Source organism: Colius striatus, chromosome 3 (assembly GCF_028858725.1).
Source record: "Colius striatus isolate bColStr4 chromosome 3, bColStr4.1.hap1, whole genome shotgun sequence".
Classification (NCBI taxonomy): Eukaryota; Metazoa; Chordata; class Aves; order Coliiformes; family Coliidae; genus Colius; species Colius striatus.
The window spans coordinates 9,862,267-9,881,827 of NC_084761.1; the positions used below are offsets into that span (position 1 = coordinate 9,862,267).

Consider the following 19,561-nt stretch of genomic DNA (forward strand, 5'->3'; position numbering starts at 1 on the left):
CACCAGAAGATTATACCAGCTCATTCTCATTACTGGAATCCTGTCTCACCATCTATGCTTTTGTTGGTTTCACTACAGTATTCTTACTTCTGTGAAAGAGTTTTTAATACTTACAGCTAAGTAGTCTCCTAACCATCACTCTTCTAGTAGCAAAACATTGCAATTAAATAACATTTACCCAAAGCACAGACTTTCTGCTTCCTTCAGGATGGAGATCATTGGACAGGAGAACTGTCCCCCAAGCCACATGGAGAAAGAACAAGTCTAAGTGGGCTAGTTCTCAGGTTATCTTCTAGGCAAAAAGCTTTGATTCACTTTCACTTCCTCTGCTCTGGTCAACGCTGAGATCTGAATGTAAAAGCATCACCAAACTGTCACACCAAAGCTACATGTGACAAGGAGAACACCCTCATGTCACCATAAAGAACACTGTCATTTGTGCAAGGGAGAGCAGAGCTCCCCTCTGCTTTGCCAGCCACTGCCACCCTGGGAGCTCTCAGACTTGCTCACTGACAGTCAGTTACCTACAGCTGAGCAGCTCCACAAAATCTTCTCATGTAAGGGTGAAATCAAGGTAGAAGCAAAGGATGGGAGCACGTCCGCAAGCCTTAGCTTTTCTCATCACTCCCTGGGAAGGCTGCAGCTCAGATCTGTAATTACCTGACTCAAACTAAAGTCAAAAGAAAGGGGGTTGGGGGGAAGAGAGATAGCTGACTGTTTCAAAAGACTCGCTTGAGACAACTTACTGACACCAAATAAACTAGCACAGACAGTTTACTCCTGTCACATGTTTACTGGGAGGTAAATTGCAAGTGACTCTCTACCAGAAGGCAACATTTGCCTTGAACATGTGCCATGAAATTACCATTGTTTCAAGTTAAGTTACTATGTCATTACTGCTGAATAACTTGGAGTCAAGTATACAATTAATCCATGTCACCAATGCAGATAATCTGCAAAACATTACAGCCATTTAGTCTAGTGTTTTTGAGAGGAGGAAGGGGGAAGAGACAAAAAATTATTAAGAGTTCCAGTAACCAGAAGACAAAGCCTATTAGTCAGAGGCAAACGGAGGAAAGGAAACCAGCGAGATAAGATGCAGACCCCTAGGGAGAAGCAGTCAGAGAGAAGAAGCCCAGTCGGAATCCTGATGAAGGCTGCTAAGGGAGTTCCTTCTTATCTCTTTGTGACTACCAAGTCTCTCAAGTGTTTACAGATTGGTCTTTCAGTCTCCAAGAATTCTGGCTACCAATCTTCATCTCCTTCCTTATTTTTAAGAATGAGGATGAAAGAAAGGACTGTTTTTCTAACATCTCGTGCCTTTATATTTACAGTTTCTCCTTATTCCTGGAGCAGTTTTCCTGTTACACTCACTACTACAGACCCACGTGCCTAATGGAACAATTACATTGTTTCTGCACTTTCCAAGTTCTTACAAACTACCACAATCCCACCACTAAAGATTTTACAGTGCTCCAAGGCTCTAAATTGAATTGAACAGTTTCCTAGCACCAATAAAGAAAATCTGGTGCCACAGTGTGGGAGAGTTCTTCGCAGCACTGCGGGACTCACACTCCTGCTGACTGGCAGTTGAGCATCTCTTTTTACATCATTTTCTGCCACAAGGAAATGCAGGTTGAGAAGAGTCATGTCTATCCCCCATTCTTCTACTTTATATTCCTCTGCCCCAATCCACATACACATAACATACAAGGTTTTTTTCTGTTATTTAAGCTGAACCAAATCAAACAGCAGAATCAAGCCTCTTCCACAACCAAACATATTTGTCCGAACAAGGCTCTTTGTCTTAGAAGTCTGTCAAACTGTCTGGCAGTCCTTCTTGCTCAATAGATACTTCTTTAACTCATTCCACTGATGGTCTTCCAGAAGAGCTGTTCTTAGTTTTCTCTCAAAGCCATCCCTTCAGTTCACCTTCTTTAAATGCAATTCATACTAAATTGAAGATGTAATTATGAATACATTTCTAAGACTATAAGAACAACTGACACAAATTAGTTACAATTTGCTATAAACATGACAATGTTCAACTCTGAAATAAAGCAAGAAACTGTGCAGAGAAGGCACCCAACCCAGCCTTAGATATCCAGGAGCTGATTTCAGATCATATTGCAGGCTATCAGTCTCAAGATGAAAGCAATTTCAAAAGCATCACATTGAGCAGCCAAGTGGTAGCAAAGCTGTAAGTTCCTCATTAATAGTTTGGTGATTTTTTTTAAAGGATTATAACCATTCACGCCTCCATACAACTTGCTATTAGGAAATAATCTGAAGTTAAGAAATCATTACAAGAGCTGATACTTGCAGTAAGTCTGTAAAGCCAGTTTGCAAATCCGAACTAATTCAACACAGATCACAAGCTCTCCTTTTTCTGCTGATGTGCACAAAATCTTTGCTTTAGAGTGCGCGCTGCTTTTCATGTAAAGGGCTGTGAAGGTTTTGCACAGACCAGTAAGACACACCTGTGTAGCGAAGATTTTACAGACATGCTACAGAGCTGTAAAGAACATGTAGTCAGATCTCTTTACTTTCACATGCAATCTTAACCAGGGGACCACCTTTTACCAGATGTGCTCGAGAAACACTCCTCTCTTCCCATCGCTAACCCAGATAAAACACTAATACAGTAGTTACACATGATTCAACAAAGAGGCTCTTAGACAATATCAGATCAGAAGATCTATCTTATCAACTGTCCTCCCAAATAAAGACAGACCACACAGCACAGCTGCAACTGCCAGTGAGACCTGCCTGTAATTTTCAGAAAGGCAGTTCTGTGCTTTTTGCTTGTACAACTATATCCCTTTGCTCACAGCACTTAAGCTATTACCCCTTTAATTTATACAGCAGACACTACCACCTTAAAAAACAAACAGCTCTCATCTGTGGATCTGTGCTGTATTCTGATACTTGGCATCAGACCCTTCAGTTATCAATGAAACGTTTTGAAGGACAGCAGATCAGCAGGGTTAACTATTTAAAAGATAATCAATGATTCTTTCCAGCAATCACAGCACTAATAGGGAAGGCATATTCTTTCAATATTTACTTGAAACACTGATTATGCAAGCTACAATTGAAGCTGTTATGAGTGGCTTATTAGTACCACGGTAGCCCCAGAGCGCAAGAGTGATTAACGCAGATTGCAGCTTTCACAGGAAGGGTAAACACACTCAGGAGAGGGGAGTGAAAGCTAAAGCAAGAAGAAAAGGGGCCATGCAAAAGTGGTATGTTCAAAACACGAGAACTACGTTGGAAATAAATTGCTCTATGATTTGTATCTCTTTACTGAAAGCACTGGGACTACACACCTTTTAGCGTTACACGTGTGAAGGCTGGGCACGGAGAGCACTTGAACAAAGCAGCCCATCTGCTCAGCCCTGGAGGGGCCGCGCTGCTGCTACCACAGAGGGGTCGTCAGGAGGAAGCGTTTGGGGATCCTGCAGCTGGCACGCATCAAAGAAAACCCCTAAGCGAGGCACCCCCGTTCCCTGGGGCACAGAGCCGCTGACGGGCAGGCTGGGCTCGGCTGCGCCCAGCGCTCCGAGTCTGCCGAGCCGCTGCCCCGGCCTGCGCGGGGCCGGACGGAACAAGCACAACCGGAGAAGTGCCCCAGACGGGACTGCCCCGCGCCGCGCCGCGGCACCGGCGGCGGCTCCAGCTCCCGGCCGGGCACGCGGGGACCAGCGGGCCGTGCGGACAGCTGGCAGTGCCGGGAGCGGGGCGGGCTGCGGCTCCGAGGAGACCCCGCCGTGCGTGAGGCAGCGGGGCCCCAGCGCCCGACCGGCCCTGGCGGGGCTGAGGGGCAGAGCGGCGGCCCCCGCCGAGGCCGCCCGCCGAGCCCCGCAGCCCGCGCCGCCGGTCGAGTCGGGCCGGGCCGGGCCGGACCGAACCCCGCGCCGCTCCCGCCGCCGTCCCCCCGCCCGCGGCTCCCGCAGCCCGGCGCGGACGGGAAGAGACATGGTCCAATTCACTCACCTCCGCGGCTCCCGGCGAGACTGCCGCCCCCTCCCGCATCACTTCCGGGGATGAGCAGTCAGCTGGCGGCGGCGCCGCGCGTCCTGACGTCACCGGCGTGCCCGACGCCGCACGCACGGTGAGGGCAGGGCGGGCGCGCGGTCACGGGGCCCGGCGGGGCGGAACCGGCGCACGGAGGCGGGGAGGGAGGCCGCGGCGCGCCGCTGCCTGAAGGTAAAGCGCGGGGGCGGAGGGCGGGCGAGCCGAGGCGCGGGCAAGGCGGAGGGGAAGGGCTGCAGGCTTGGGGGGCTGGCCAACCCCCTCCGCTTCACGCGGTGGTTCCGTCCGGCTGTGGGGCAGTGCCGCCCCGGCCGCCAGGGGGCACGAACGCGCCAGCGGCCCCCGCGGTCCGGGCGGCTACGGGCCGGGGCGGAGCCTGAACCGAGCCACCGCAGCCTGGCCCCGGCCGGGCGCCACAGACACACTGCTGCCACCCACAGTGCCACTGCCCGCCCTGAGCCGTATCACAGCCACGCTGCTGCCACACACAGTGCCACTGCCTGCTCTGAGCCGTATCACAGCCACGCTGCTGCCACACACAGTGCCACTGCCCGCCCTGAGCCGTATCACAGCCACGCCGCTGCCACCCACAGTGCCACTGCCCGCCCTGAGCCGTATCACAGCCACGCCGCTGCCACCCACAGTGCCACTGCCCACCCTGAGCCGTATCACAGCCACGCTGCTGCCACACACAGTGCCACTGCCCGCCCTGAGCTGTATCACAGCCACGCTGCTGTCACCCACAGTGCCACTGCCCGCCCTGAGCCGTATCACAGCCACGCTGCTGCCACACACAGTGCCACTGCCCGCCCTGAGCTGTATCACAGCCACGCTGCTGTCACCCACAGTGCCACTGCCTGCTCTGAGCCGTATCACAGCCATGCCGCTGCCACCCACAGTGCCACTGCCCGCCCTGAGCTGTATCACAGCCATGCTGCTGTCACCCACAGTGCCACTGCCCGCCCTGAGCTGTATCACAGCCACGCCGCTGCCACCCACAGTGCCACTGCCCACCCTGAGCTGTATCCCAGCCATGCTGCTGTCACCCACAGTGCCACTGCCCGCCCTGAGCCGTATCACAGCCACGCAGCTGTCACCCACAGTGCCACTGCCCACCCTGAGCTGTATCACAGCCACGCTGCTGCCACACACAGTGCCACTGCCTGCTCTGAGCCGTATCACAGCCATGCTGCTGCCACACACAGTGCCACTGCCTGCTCTGAGCCGTATCACAGCCACGCTGCTGCCACACACAGTGCCACTGCCTGCTCTGAGCCGTATCACAGCCACGCCGCTGCCACCCACAGTGCCACTGCCCGCCCTGAGCCGTATCACAGCCACGCTGCTGTCACCCACAGTGCCACTGCCCGCCCTGAGCTGTATCACAGCCATGCTGCTGCCACCCGCAGTGCCACTGCCCGCCCTGAGCTGTATCACAGCCATGCTGCTGCCACCCGCAGTGCCACTGCCCGCCCTGAGCTGTATCACAGCCACGCTGCTGCCACACACAGTGCCACTGCCCACCCTGAGCCGTATCACAGCCACGCCGCTGCCACCCACAGTGCCACTGCCCGCCCTGAGCTGTATCACAGCCACGCTGCTGCCACCCACAGTGCCACTGCCCGCCCTGAGCTGTATCACAGCCACGCTGCTGCCACCCACAGAGCCAGTGCCCACCCTGAGCCGTATCACAGCCACGCTGCTGCCACCCACAGTGCCACTGCCCACCCTGAGCCGTATCACAGCCACGCTGCTGCCACCCACAGTGCCACTGCCCACCCTGAGCCGTATCACAGCCACGCTGCTGCCACACACAGTGCCACTGCCCACCCTGAGCCGTATCACAGCCACGCTGCTGCCACCCACAGAGCCAGTGCCCACCCTGAGCTGTATCACAGCCACACTGCTGCCACACACAGTGCCACTGCCTGCTCTGAGCTGTATCACAGCCACGCTGCTGCCACCCGCAGTGCCACTGCCCGCCCTGAGCTGTATCACAGCCACGCTGCTGCCACCCGCAGTGCCACTGCCCGCCCTGAGCCGTATCCCAGCCATGCTGCTGCCACCCACAGTGCCACTGCCCGCCCTGAGCTGTATCACAGCCACGCTGCTGCCACCCGCAGTGCCACTGCCCGCCCTGAGCTGTATCACAGCCACGCTGCTGCCACCCACAGAGCCAGTGCCCACCCTGAGCCGTATCACAGCCACGCTGCTGCCACCCACAGTGCCACTGCCCGCCCTGAGCTGTATCACAGCCACGCTGCTGCCACCCGCAGTGCCACTGCCCGCCCTGAGCCGTATCCCAGCCATGCTGCTGCCACCCACAGTGCCACTGCCCGCCCTGAGCCGTATCACAGCCACGCTGCTGCCACCCACAGTGCCACTGCCTACCCTGAGCTGTATCACAGCCACGCTGCTGCCACCCACAGAGCCACTGCCTACCCTGAGCTGTATCACAGCCATGCTGCTGTAACACACAGTGCCACTGCCTGTGGGATGTCCCAGCTCCTCAGTGGTGCAGAGAGGGTCTCGTGTGTGATAATCTCCTGAATCTCTCACCTGGGCCTGCCGTTGCTGCCGAGCTGGTGCTCATGTCAAAGAGGTGTCACCACCAGGCCTGATGATCCTCTCCCCACAGACAGCCCTTCCCCTGAGCCTGGGTTCCTCTGCCCTTGTGCTGCCCATGAAGCAGGAGGCCCCAACGGACACCATTTGGAGGAGTCTACTGCAAATACTGTGTGAGGTTCTGCTGGCAAAACTCCCAAATTTGAATAGCATTCACACACTTGATTTCCAAAATCAATTTTTTTTATATATGTACCCTGCTATAGTTATCAAATAGTGACCAAAAATCAAACTGTATCAATGTCCTGTGTTTGGAAACTGAAGGAGAGGGTTCCTGAAATGGGTTTTATTAAATGACCCACAGAACTAAGTGAGAAAGGGAGTACAGAAGATTGTTTCTCTGCTACCATTAATATTTATACCTGTTCTTGAGTTTTGGAGTGTTTCCAATACTGGGAAATATTTCTGTTTGTGCATTCAGTTGCATTTGACTAGAAGCCAAGATATGAATAAGGTGCATAAATCCATACTAGGTTTTGTGTCCATGTTGTTATATTTCTGTATGCTTCTATATTATATAACTAAGGCCATCCAAGGATAGCTGAGACTTCATTTTCTCTGCTAAATTTATTGCACTGCATTAAACCCTCTTTCTCTGCTTGTATGAGAACTAAACAGGAGGGGGAAATGGTTCTAAATATATGAAAGCATGAGTGACAGAGTTGGCCAAGACAAGTGACAAGTTCTTAGTGCCCTAGAGTACACCTGGGCACTGTGTGCTTTTCAGGAGAAAGCTACAAAATATACAAAGCAATTTTTGTTGTAATTTCTCATCCCACTTACCCCAGTCTAAGTCAGCATTTCTGTTCTTCCTGAGGCTACTATGGCACAGGAGATATTCCCAGAGCAAGAGTTGGTACGTCCTCGTAGAACCAGATAATGCCTTGACCATCTCAGACTAAGCAAATGAAAACTCTGGGATCAAAAAGGACTAGTTAAGGGTTTCTACTTTCATTTATTTCATAGAAGAGAATGTTGTAGAATCCTAATTTTCTGCAATTTCACTTATTTGAAATTGCACAGGAAAACCCATGACAAAATCCAAGTCCTTGCTTTTAGTATTTAATTGTATTCTCTTTGCATGGTTTCCTTTTTCAGATCAAAAGACCACCCTATGTAAGAGAAAGCTTAAAAGAGATCCAAGTTCAGTTAGAAATCTGAGGCACAAATAGATTGGTGGAGTTCTTAGCTGATGAACAGCACACAGACACAGCCAGGCTGGTTCAGAGGTGTCAGTCGGTGTTTCAGATGAGGGTTTCAGTCGCTTCAATTTGCCAGCAGAAACATACTGGCATGACAAAATCTAGAACCATGTGAAAGTCACCTTGCTTTCAGATGTCACTACTGAATAACTCTGTTCTGTAACTTGGTTCTTTTTCACCAAATCTGCATAGATTTATGATTGCAGCTTGTAGATGGAAACAGTGAAGTCAAATTAATCCATGATGGAAATGTTTTGAAATATACAGGCTTGCATCACTGCTAGAAATGAGGATACAACACCATCATGGAAGAATATGATCTTTCATTTCAGTTTGTTTCTCCTCACCATGAGGAAATGGGATGTTTTAGCTGTGATTGGAGTTTTGCTATGGTTTGGTTTTGGCTGAAGTACAAAGTTTTTGCTTTGCTAGGTACATACTGCAGCCACACATGGTCGATGTTTGCAGGGCACTACCTGTCACAGGCCACTGAGTCATTAGTTTGAGTAAAAGAAAATAAAAGGGCTTTCGTGGAAACTAGATTTGGAAATTTAATATCACTGGCAGGTGTGTGACCTGCCCAGCTGTCACAGGAATCTGTGACCTCTCCTCTTCTCCCTGTGCTACAGGAACTCATTGTTTCAGTTGTTATCTCTCAAGGAAATGATAGACCAAATTCATTGCTGCCTTAAGAACCACAGACTCATTTGGGCAGGCTTGCGTGAAAGATGAATATGGATTACTGACCTCTAGTTGCTGTGGACAGCTGTGAAAGGAATGATTGATTATCTGTTGCATTAGCAGCAGGAGAGAGACTGCAGGTCACTCTTTAGCTAAGTGGTATAATTTAGCTCTTATAATAAAATCCCAAACCTGACAGGCACATCTTCTTGCATCTCTAACAAAGAGTGCACTTGAAAGTATGAGCTGTAGATTGTCACAAGAGCTGAAGCTGATGTTCCATACCATAATGTTGGTTTGCTGTGCTTTTGGATTATGCCATTTATGTCCATAACAGAAATGTGATCATAGCTTGATTCAGAAGGCAATCAGCCCAGCAGTTTGTCATTGTGTCAGTATCCTGTACTTGCCAGTAGCAAAGCAGCTGTCAAACAGAAGGTGTGTTGCTCCCAAATAAAACATTTTACATCTGAGAAGTTCAAAGCAGCTTTTTCAAATTATTTAATGACGAGTTCTGTTGCCCACTATCTCCTCCCCTGAGCAAATATGATTTCAGCATCAGGTCTCAGTGTGTGTTACTAATGCATGCCCTAGTTAGCTGGGATGTAAAAGAAGAGATCTGTTGTTTTAAAATATCCCTTTTTCCCCCATGGTCTATTACTTTCACCTTTTGTTTCCTAAAATCCTCTATGTACTTGCTGCTGGCAGATTTTCTGTTTAAAGTGAGTAGCTAATGCTTGACATGAAAAGAAAGGATGAAATAAAATAGACTAACAACTTCAGCAGAGGAGCTGTGCAGATAGGAGAGTGCTGGACATGCATTCTTGGCCAAGCATCCCTCACTGGGATGCAGCTGTAATTTAGCTGCTGGTATATAAGCAGTCAGTCTCTATGCATCTTGCCTTCTGTCCTAACTTTGCTTTGACAGTGCATTACTGGGGTCACTTTACAGTGCAGTTGACAGATTCCTTTCCTTATTTTTATATAAACTTTTAAATTCTAAACAAACCTGCAAATAGCAACAGAAGACTGGTGTCAACCATGTAAAACTCTAAAGGAATGTGTATGTTTCCTGAACCAAAAAAAAGGTGTTACTACATTTTATAATTTAAAGGAGTATTTGTTTTAATTAACAATGAAAAAAGTTTGTGCCTCATCGTGCAGTAACTCATTAACTGCTCAAGCCTCCTTTGCAAGTTTGGATACAATGGGATATTTCATGTGCTTGAACTACGTGTTGATAACAGGGGTTTGCACGTAGATCAAAGAATGACACAGCCTTGCATTGTCAGAACCCTGCCTCGGCATCCAGCAAATGCTGGTTTGGGAGGCAATGCCTGCTTTCCCTCTGAGGGCTTAATTCTAACAATGGGTTCAAAACCCACCTGCAACCTTCCACTCTTCCCATTGATACCTTTGTGCCTACAGACCTACCTTTGACCTCTCCCAGTTTGTTTGGTTGCAGCAAACACCTGAAATTTGCTCAGCTAATACAACAACCCTGTACTTTCCTGACAGCAACGCCTGTGGTTAACCTCTGTGGGCTGCATTCTGCCATGAAATGAAGGGCGGTGGAAGTTAAACAATGGGTGTGACTACCACAAGATGAGTGCCAGTGGGAAAGTGGTGTAACATCCACTTAGCATTCCAGAGATGTGAAATACAATTATTATCTAAATGCCAAAGATGTAAGTTGCAGGATGAGTAACTACAGGGACGTGAAAGCCTCTCTTATCTTCCTTTCTGTCCTACTCAGAATCGTTTTGCACACCCACAAAACTAACACAAGTAGTGTCACTTGAAAAAATTACACCTGATAAATGACTTGTACTGTCACTTACATTTCTGCCAGTGTGGGCTCTGTTTATACCAAAGAAAAAAAATCCAATCTCATTTACAACAGTTTAAATTAGAAGTAATTCTGCTCTCGCTGGAATTATTCCCTATTTACACTCCCACTCAGATCAGAATCTGACAGAGACTCTGAATTTTGTCTTATTTGCTCTCATCCTTTCTGGATGGAGATCCTCTATCTGTGAAGGGTTCCTCACACCTTCATTTATGGATCTTTGCAGAAATGGTTTATGGGCAAGTCTCTAATGTTAGAAATTGTTGACTAAATGAGCCATGGGAGCAAATGGTTGCCAAGCTGCTTAATACCTTTTACATCATCTGGTTTATGTGGGAAAGAGCAATGATGCCAAAGTGCAGCCTGTGCCTAGATGAGGGGCTACACAGTTCTGTGTCAATTCCAATTGTGAGAAAGAAAGAAAGAAAGAAAGAGAAAGAAAGAAAGGAAGAAAGAAAGGAAGGAAGAAAAAATCTAAGTGGGAGAGCAGAAGCAACTAGAGGGGAAAAAAAGATTTGTTGGATCTAAACATCTTTATCAATGATCTGGATGAGGAGATTGAATGTGCACTCAGTAAATTCACAGATGACACCAAGATGGGCAGGTGCACAGACCTGCTTCAGGGCAGGAAAGCTCTTCAGAGGGACCTGGACAGGCTGGATCGATGGGCCAAGGCCAATTGCATGAGGTTCAACAAGGGCAAGTGGCAGGTCCTTCACTTGGGCTACAACAATCCCAGGCAATGCTGCAGGCTTGGGGCAGAGCAGCTTGAGAGCTGTCTCGCAGAAAAGGGCCTGGGGGTGTTAATCAACACCAATCTGAACACAAGCCAGCAGTGTGGCCAAGAAGGCCAATAGCATCCTGGCCTGTATCAAAAATAGTGTTGCCAGCAAGACCAAGGAGGTGATTATCCCCTTGTACTTGGCACTGATGAGGCCATATCTCGAATACTGTGTCCAGTTCTGGGCCCTTTCCTGCAAGAAGGACATTGAGGTGCTGGAGCATGTCCAGAGATGAGCAACAGAGATGGTGAAGGGTCTAGAGAACAGGTCTGATGAGGAGCAGCTGAGGGAGCTGGGGGTGTTTAGCCTGGAGAAGGCTGAGAGGAGACGTAATCACTGTCTACAACTACCTGAAGGGGACTTGTAGTGAGGTGGGGGTTGATATCTCCAGTAACAAATGACAGAACATGAGGAAATGGATTTAAAGTTGCGCCTGAGGAGGTTTAGGTTGGACGTTAGGCAGAACTTTTTCACTGAGAGGGTTATTAAGCATTGGAACGGGCTGCCCAGGGAGGTGGTGGAGTCCCCATCCCTGGAGATATTCAAAAGATGCATAGATGAAGTGCTGAGGGATATGGTTTAGTTTAGTGATGGGCTGGGCAGTGTGAGGTGAGTGGTTGGACTCGATGATCTTAAAGGTCTTTTCCAACTGTAATGGTTCTATGGTTCTATGATTCTAAACTTTTAAACAAAAACTATATAAACAGATTGTTGGTCCATTTAAAATCCAAAAGCCATTAAGTGTGATTACAGCTGTGAGCAAAGGGCAAGCACTGTCCCAGGCTGTGGCCTTGGAAATTGTCCAATCAGAATTTACACTTGTATTTCAAATATTTTTTGTCTCCTGACATCATTCCTCTTATTTTCCTTATGGACTATATGAAAGCCTCAGCTGAAAGTGTCTAGTGCAGTGCTACCTTTCATTAGCTGTCAGCAGGGAGCAAAGAGTAATACCAGCTTCACCAGAGGGTGAGGCTAGGAGGGGCTCTAGGTGAGAACATGATTTAGGCCTCGTCTTGTGCTTATAATTGAAGTGTTTATTTTCTGTACAAAATATCTACTTAGAGCAAAGACTTTTCAGCTCCACGTACATGCACAGCTTCATGTATGACTAATGTTATTGCCTGAAATGGAGTTGCAGAGTGGATAAAGTGAAGCATTTATTCCAAACTGTTTGACAAGCTGAGACTACCTAGCTATTTTATCATGGGTATTTGTTTCCCAAATACCAAAAACATTTACCAGAAATATTTTCTGGTGTGTAGGAAGAATAGCTTCTATATCTGGGGGAAAATATATGTGATTGGTTAAACATTTTACGATATGAAAAGCAAAATTAAAATGTTCTCTCTTAAGAATCTGAGAAAAACAGATTTATGTCTGTACTTCTTAAGATCCCTAACAGAGTTCATGAAACAACAAACTATGATGTCTTTACATCATAGTAACAGGTAAGACCTAAAAAGAGGCTAGGATTTAATAGTTTGGGATTTTTTTAGCAGAAGAAACTATGGGCCAAATCCTCTGTTCAGGTTAGCATCTGTAATTCTGACTTTGGTGAGGAAAAGACAACGTGAGTGTCTGCAGCCCCAGGAGGACTGCACTGAAATACTAGTGCAGGTGAGCTGCTGAGGTGGAGGCAGCCACTTGAGAACTGTACAGCCTGAGATTTCAGTTCAAAAGCCTCTTCTACTCTCTACAGTACCAGGGTTTGGTACAGTCTGGAAGGAGATGAGTGATGACCACATTGCCAGCCTCGCTGCAGTAGTTTGGGTGCATGCGTGGGGCAGCAGCTTTCCCTCTGTCGCAGCAGGGGCAAGAGTTCCTTCTAGAGAGTGATTTGGGCTGCCTGAGTGACCCTGATACCAATTGTCCTCCCGAGGAGCTATTCCCAGCACACAGGTCTGATTTCAGTGTAGATCCAGCCCCAGTAACTAGAGCTCCAGCTTGGCAAATGGATCCTGAGACAGATAATGTCCTGTCTCCGACACATTGCATCCATAGAATTACTTTGTAGCGCTGTTGCATCTTTGGTTTGGATAGAAAGGTATCTTAAACAGTTGTAGTGTCCCTAAAGCAGAAGTCATCTTTTCTTCACTTCTAATCCATGTCAGAAATGTTGTTATTCCAACAGTGGATTTGTCTTGGGGATGTTTGTGGTCTGACATGAAACAGTGGCAGCATTACATGATAAAAGGCTCATTTACATAGTATAAGAATAGAATTTCATTCTTGATTCTTATTAGAACTTGAGGCTGATTCACTGTTCTCAGCAGTTACACATCCCTCTAAAAATCAAGACATTCATGACTTTCCTAAATCCACAGTTACTCTGCCTCTGCTGCAGTGCTTAGATGAAATAGTTTTCATCGCCTTTTCATCACATCAAACTCCAGCTGAATCATTACTACATACTCTAGTGCTATCACAGATCAGCTTCTCAGCCTCTGAAACCCATACTGGTTTTCAGCAATACCATGATAATTTTATCATGTATTTTATTCACAGATTTCATGATGTTTTGCAAAGATAGGGTCAGCATTGGTATGATAATTTCCCAGGAACGGGGGACGCTCAGAGTTTCAGTGACTTGCCCAATGTCTGTTGCAAAACAGCAGTGAAACACAACCCAGGCATTCTTGTACCAGGCTTGTGATTCAGCAAAGCACTAAAGCAAGTGCTTAACTTCAAGCAGGAGCTCCAGCAGGTTGAATGGAGACAGATTTAAGTATCAGTTTAAACACTTGGCTGGACTGGGTCTTCAGCTTTCACCAGCTCATTATTGTTTACAGCTATTTCAGGGTTTTTTTCATGTAGCTCAGCAGAAATGTTTTAATAAACAATTAAATTGTGTGAAAAAGTGTACTGCTTGCTGGCCTTTTAGCAACTGTTTATACATAGGCTTGGGGTTTCTGTGCTGGTTGTTTTTTTAGATGACAGCAGCTACTCGACAAGAAGTTCTTGGCCTTTACCGCAAGATATTCCGAATAGCCAAAAAATGGCAGTCGGCATCGGGGCAGATGGAAGAAACTATTAAAGAGAGAGAGTACATTAAAAATGAAGCCAAAACATTATTTCAAAAGAACAAAAATGTGAGTGTCCTTACGGTTTTGAATTTCTGAATGATTCTCTTGCTCTTTGCAATCCAGTTGGTGACCAGATGCTAAGATACGAACGTGCGACTCAATTCCCTTCACCTTAAATGCTGATGTATTTGATTATAGTTTAAATTTCCCTCCTGAAATAGTGATAAGAAAACTCAAACCGTTTGAGCTCTTCAGTGACTACTGTAGAAGTCTAAAAGGTCTAGAGCTTTCACTAAAAAATACCAGTAAAAATTAAATTCCAAAGATTCTATGTAATTGAAGAAGCTTTTGATCTTTTAGAAAGCTACTTAAGTGTATCATTACCCATGCAATGGCAAACAGAGCTCAGTAGCTTCTCAAGACTCCTTTTTTTTCCTCTTCAAAGCAGTAATTATTGGCACTTCTTTTAAAAGAAGCAGCACTTAATTTTTTTCTTAAGAAATTTCAACCCCTTTTGAAAGGGGCGATGCAGACTCATTGGTAATCAAAGGTCCTTCTTGTCATTCAAGATCACAATACTTATTGATATCCCACTTTGGTCTGGGACCAAACTGAAGTAAAAAATGAATGTAAGTGACAATTTACACCACTTTTTTTTTTTTACTTCAAAGGGAGTTTTTTGATAGGATGATAACAATGTAAACCAAGGAGTCTCTTCCCTTCTCTAGCTACCTTGAAGCGTGACAAATGGGTGAGTGTGGGGTTTTTTCATGCATGTATTGGTAGTTTATAAGTGTATTGTCTTTTTACAGTGAAAATACCATGTTTGGGTAAAAACCTCCTTCTATAGCCTCAGTCATAACAGCCTCTGGGCCTTACTATCCAGCATCATCGAGCCCAGAACTGTTGAGTCAAGGCAAATACTAATGTTACCTTTTATGGATGTGAAAAATACAGTCATTGTATCCTTGGGATTGCCAAAAAAAGCTAAAGAAAGGCATGTGACTGTGCATCATTTACACTTGAACTTCCAATTGTTAATTGCTGTACTTGTACAAAACATTTGTTTGCATGATCTTAGGTAACAGATCCAAAGTTGATTAAGCAGTGTATAGAAGAATGTGAGGCAAGGATAGAAATTGGACTTCACTATAACATCCCCTACCCAAGACCTGTGAGTATAAATCTAGTCACAAACTGTTCAGCTATACCCATTTAGCTCTCAGTGGACAATAAAACCACACTGCATTTTTAGATAAGCTGGTGTTCAAAAGCTACTAAATCAGAGTCAAATAGGCAAATGTATATTGAAATGTTCTCTGTCTATCTTATTTCACTGTCAAATGGCTAATTTATTCTCAAAATAAGGGGTTGAAGCCTAAATGGAGTTGGATGAGCTACCTTCCTAAGGCCTGTGGATATTTAATCAGTCTTGTCTGCCCAACAAATGTAGAAAAGGACAGCAATGGAATCAAAGACAACAATGGCATCAAATCTGTTAATTTTCTACATAATAAAAGAGAATGAAAATAATTACATCTGCCATAGATACAATAATTTTTTGTAGCCTACATTACTGGTAACTATTCTCCTGGTCACAAATCAGGTCTTAGAAAACACCTGCCTATGTTGTTGCTTCTTTTCCCCTGTTCCTACAGAAAAACATATCCAAGATGACCAAAATGCTTGAAGTTGCAACAACGTCTTCTATTGCACCACTGAATATCGTTTCCTCACTGATCAGTCACTTCTGCCTCTAGTACTTTATGCTGTCTCACATCGAGACTTCCCCTCTACTCCTGTTGATTAGCTGATATTTTCACACCTAGAATCTCCTTACTGAGGCAGTTATGGTAAAAATCAAGCTGAATCTTCACCAGATGTTTGCCTAGAATATGATTCTATGATAGTCCCTGTTAGCATCTGTTTCACATACAGCTTTTGCTTTTTCTCCAGTGTACAGAATAACAAAGTATATCTGGAAAACAGTGCTCCTAGAAATGGACTTAGAATATGTGCTCTCAGTGGCTTTAAGATCCCAAGGGATCAATCCTAGATAAGCTCTCTCAGACAAACTGGATGATCACTATTTTTCAGATTCTAGAAATCTCTATTGCTGCTTGAGTCAGTGCTTTTAGTACTATTTGCACCTGAACAGCTGTCTTACAGGATGACAGCCTCAGCAACAGTAACATCTGACTGCTAACACCTACATTTTTCAATCACTTTGGGGGAACAGAGCTGCATCAGAGTGTCAATCAGAGTCTGTCACCTATTGCTCCATCTGCTTGTGGAGTCAATGACATTGAGCATTTTGATATGGTATATGTAATCATGACAACAAGAAGGCAGTCTTTCGATTCATACCGTTGGAGGTTATTTTGTGACTTGTTAGGCAGGTATGAGTAAAGCACACAGTGCTTTAAGACATCTGCTCAGGAATTTTTAGGGTTTTCTAGATCTTACTGTTCTGGAACAATTCTCAGCAGTCTTATTTCAACAAATATTTTATCATTACAGTATGGTATCAAGCTACCAAACAAGGTTACTAAAGTCTAAAATATACAGGATTTTAACAAGCACAACACTGAGGGCCTGAAAGTTACACCCTCCAGCACTCCTCAGAGAGCTCTCCTCCTAGAGGTCTAGTAATCTGGTTTGAGATGGTGTTCTTTTTCAGGTAGCTTCTCAATTTGCACCTAACTGGTGGGATTTTCTTTTCCAGATCCATCTGCCTCCTATGGGTCTTGCCCACAAACAAGGCCGTACGTTGCGACACCAGGAAAAGTTAAGGAAGATTTCTAAGCCAATATACCTGAAATCCCACGATGAAGTTTCATAACACATCATTTTAAGCTGTGATGTGCAATCACATCATTTAAGCTGTGGACTGCAATCCAGGTGATTTGTGTGCACAACTGTGAATGAAGCTGTTTTGGTCACTTGCTCACAGATTTCCTGAGGCCAAAAAGCTAATTGAGACATTGCACATGACGGATAGGGTTGGTCTAGTATTTATTCCATATCAACCACTGACTCATCAATAAAAGTACCACTTTTCAAGGAGTGAGGTGTGATACGAAGATTACTTTGACAGGACAAATTACAGCAGGTTCTCAGACTCTGCTCAGCTATAGCAGCGAGGCTCTGTGGTGGTTGGAGGATTATGTAGGCTTGTTTTTCAAGGCAGTGCCTGGTGTAAGAGTCTGCAAAGCCTCTGGAGCTTCTGGATGCAAGTGGGAATACAGTGACAGCATCATGCACCTGCAGCCCTTCCTCTCTTGTCCTGCTCTACTTATTGTGTCTAGAGAAACATTCACGTTTCATGGTATCTTTATGGTGAGCTATTATTTCCAAACAGACAGTAGCAAAGGCAGCAGAAATGCCAACACTCCTTTTTCTTCTTTGCAAACTGCAGAGGAGTGGCTTAGAGCCTCTGTGTCAGCTTTTTTCTCCCCTCCCTTTGGAGAGGGTGTGGATGTGAAATGCAAAGTTTGGAATGCCATTACACAACTCGGAGTAAAATATTCCAGTGTTGGGTTCCTCAGGGTCTCATGTGTGGACTGACTGAAAACTCCCCCTTCAGGGTATCACTATGGGAGCAAGCTTAAGATGCTTTGGGTGTCTTCACTGTGCATTTTTACACAGTTAGCATTTCAACACAATCAGCATGCTGGCTTTCTCAACAACTGTTTTAGTGTGAGGTCTCAACTCTTTCATTATGGGCAGAACCCCAGCTTTATGAAGAGAGAGTATCTACAACTATCTCTCAGGTCTTCAGCTTGAAGACTGTTTCTGTTTTGCAGTGCCTCACCAGTGGAAGTGAAACTAAATTTCCCTCTCACTTGCCACCAATTCTTTTGACTCCCTCTCTGGCTTTACCAGGCTGTTTACAAATTCTCTTCAGGACAGTTAGAGGAGACTTCTGTCCCTCGGGCCAGAAGTACCAATGAGACCAAGCTGTGGACAAGAGCTGCACTGTACTGGAAGGCCACATGGGCACAAGCTACAGCTGCTATAAGGACAGAGGGTAAATGCAGCAACCTATTCCAGACAGAAGTTAATAGTGCCAAAAATGCAAATTTGAGACATGCAGTGTATATTATTTCCTATTAAAATGGGCAAAACCAATGAAACCTCCTTGTCTGGGCTCTCCAACTCATCCTAAACTCTCCAAACCCTAACAGACAATGGCAAAGAAACATTCCTGGCTACCTTGAAAATAAGTTGAAACTGTCATGTGCAGAACAGGATGACTGTCCCTCCCCCAGGAATGTACTTGTAAGAGTGAGAAAAATACATGTGGATGAGAAAGTACAAGGAAACAATGAGGAGAGTGAGTCAGCATGACATGTACTGGCTAGCCCATTTTCTCAGTACCCTTTATGGCTCCAGTCCAAAAAGGTATCTGTTCCTATGTAATTATTTCCTGGGAATGCCTCCTGTGGGAAGTAACATGTAAAATGCCATTGTTCTGCCTGGCAGTGGAAGCTTTGCAAATTTACTGCTGCCAGGAAGACACAAAACAACATTCCTTTAGCCTAGGAAAAGGGAGATGGAATAAAGACAGTAAAAAATAGTCCAAATCCTAAGTCCAAATACAGACTCTTCTATCCTTGTTCTGATACACCAGTGCAGAGATGTGTCAACTGAGCCAAACCAAAATGCACAGAGACAAGGGGTTTTGAATGGAAGCTTAGGCTCATTCTTTCTCATTAAACTATCATTTGAGTCTTTTTTATTGTCAACATTTGTTGGCTAATGAAAGTACTGATGCTGTGACTCATCAGGTGAATAAACAGCTATGTAAATGAACAGTCTAAATTTACCATCTGTATTACAGTCACAACTCTTTCCTCAGCACGGACCATGAGATGTAGATTATTTCAAAAGCACATCCCTCAAATTACAGAAGATTTTAAGAGAATTGAAGTAACAGTATGAGTTTATTTCTGAAGGGAACTATAAATAGGCAATTTTTCGAAGGCTCAAGTAGTCTTAAGTGCCTCAAATAAGTATCCACTTGCTTAACTGAAAAGATACAAAGTTCAACTGCAGTAACAGCATCACATTACTTGATATGCTTTAAAATGCTAGATAGCCCATTACTTTGTCAAAATAAGTGTCTGAGAGGTTATTAACTAGTGCCTAACCCTCATTACTTTCCAGGACCAGAAGGCAGAGACTGAAATTTGTTGAAACCTTGAGCTGTCCAACTAAGGAAATTATGAGGTCAGCTCTTTTGTCAAGACTAGAGAGCAAAACTCTTCTTTCACAGCCTAAGTGAAACTCTGTATGAAAAAGAGAATCTGTCTTAAATACAGCCCTTTGTTTTTAGAAGTCAAACTGGCAAACTACCAT

General features: G+C 45.6%; 2 protein-coding genes across 6 annotated transcripts in view; one reads left to right on the forward strand and one right to left on the reverse strand.

Annotated features, from left to right (window-relative positions):
- DCUN1D3 (defective in cullin neddylation 1 domain containing 3) overlaps positions 1-4,104 on the reverse strand; it is a 19,599-nt gene extending 15,495 nt beyond the window's left edge. Inside the window, exons 1-2 of one of the 4 annotated variants that reach the window (XM_061992185.1) lie at positions 3,997-4,101; positions 3,330-3,464 (exon numbers count right to left, since the gene is read on the reverse strand). The gene's annotated coding sequence lies outside the window, so the exon portion shown is untranslated. Of the gene's footprint in view, positions 1-3,329; positions 3,754-3,996 lie in introns of those variants that run through there. The other 3 variants (XM_061992188.1, XM_061992186.1, XM_061992184.1) reach the window with 3 other exon arrangements.
- LYRM1 (LYR motif containing 1) lies at positions 4,095-19,561 on the forward strand. Of its 2 annotated transcripts, XM_061992190.1 has the most exons (5): positions 4,095-4,209; positions 6,674-6,773; positions 14,108-14,266; positions 15,282-15,374; positions 16,926-19,561. In XM_061992190.1, exons 3-5 carry the CDS (start codon positions 14,108-14,110, stop codon positions 17,040-17,042), a joined length of 369 nt encoding a protein of 122 aa, XP_061848174.1. In that variant the 5' UTR covers positions 4,095-4,209; positions 6,674-6,773; the 3' UTR covers positions 17,043-19,561. The 2 variants fall into 2 exon arrangements, with proteins under 2 accessions (XP_061848174.1, XP_061848173.1); XM_061992189.1 differs by lacking the exon at positions 6,674-6,773.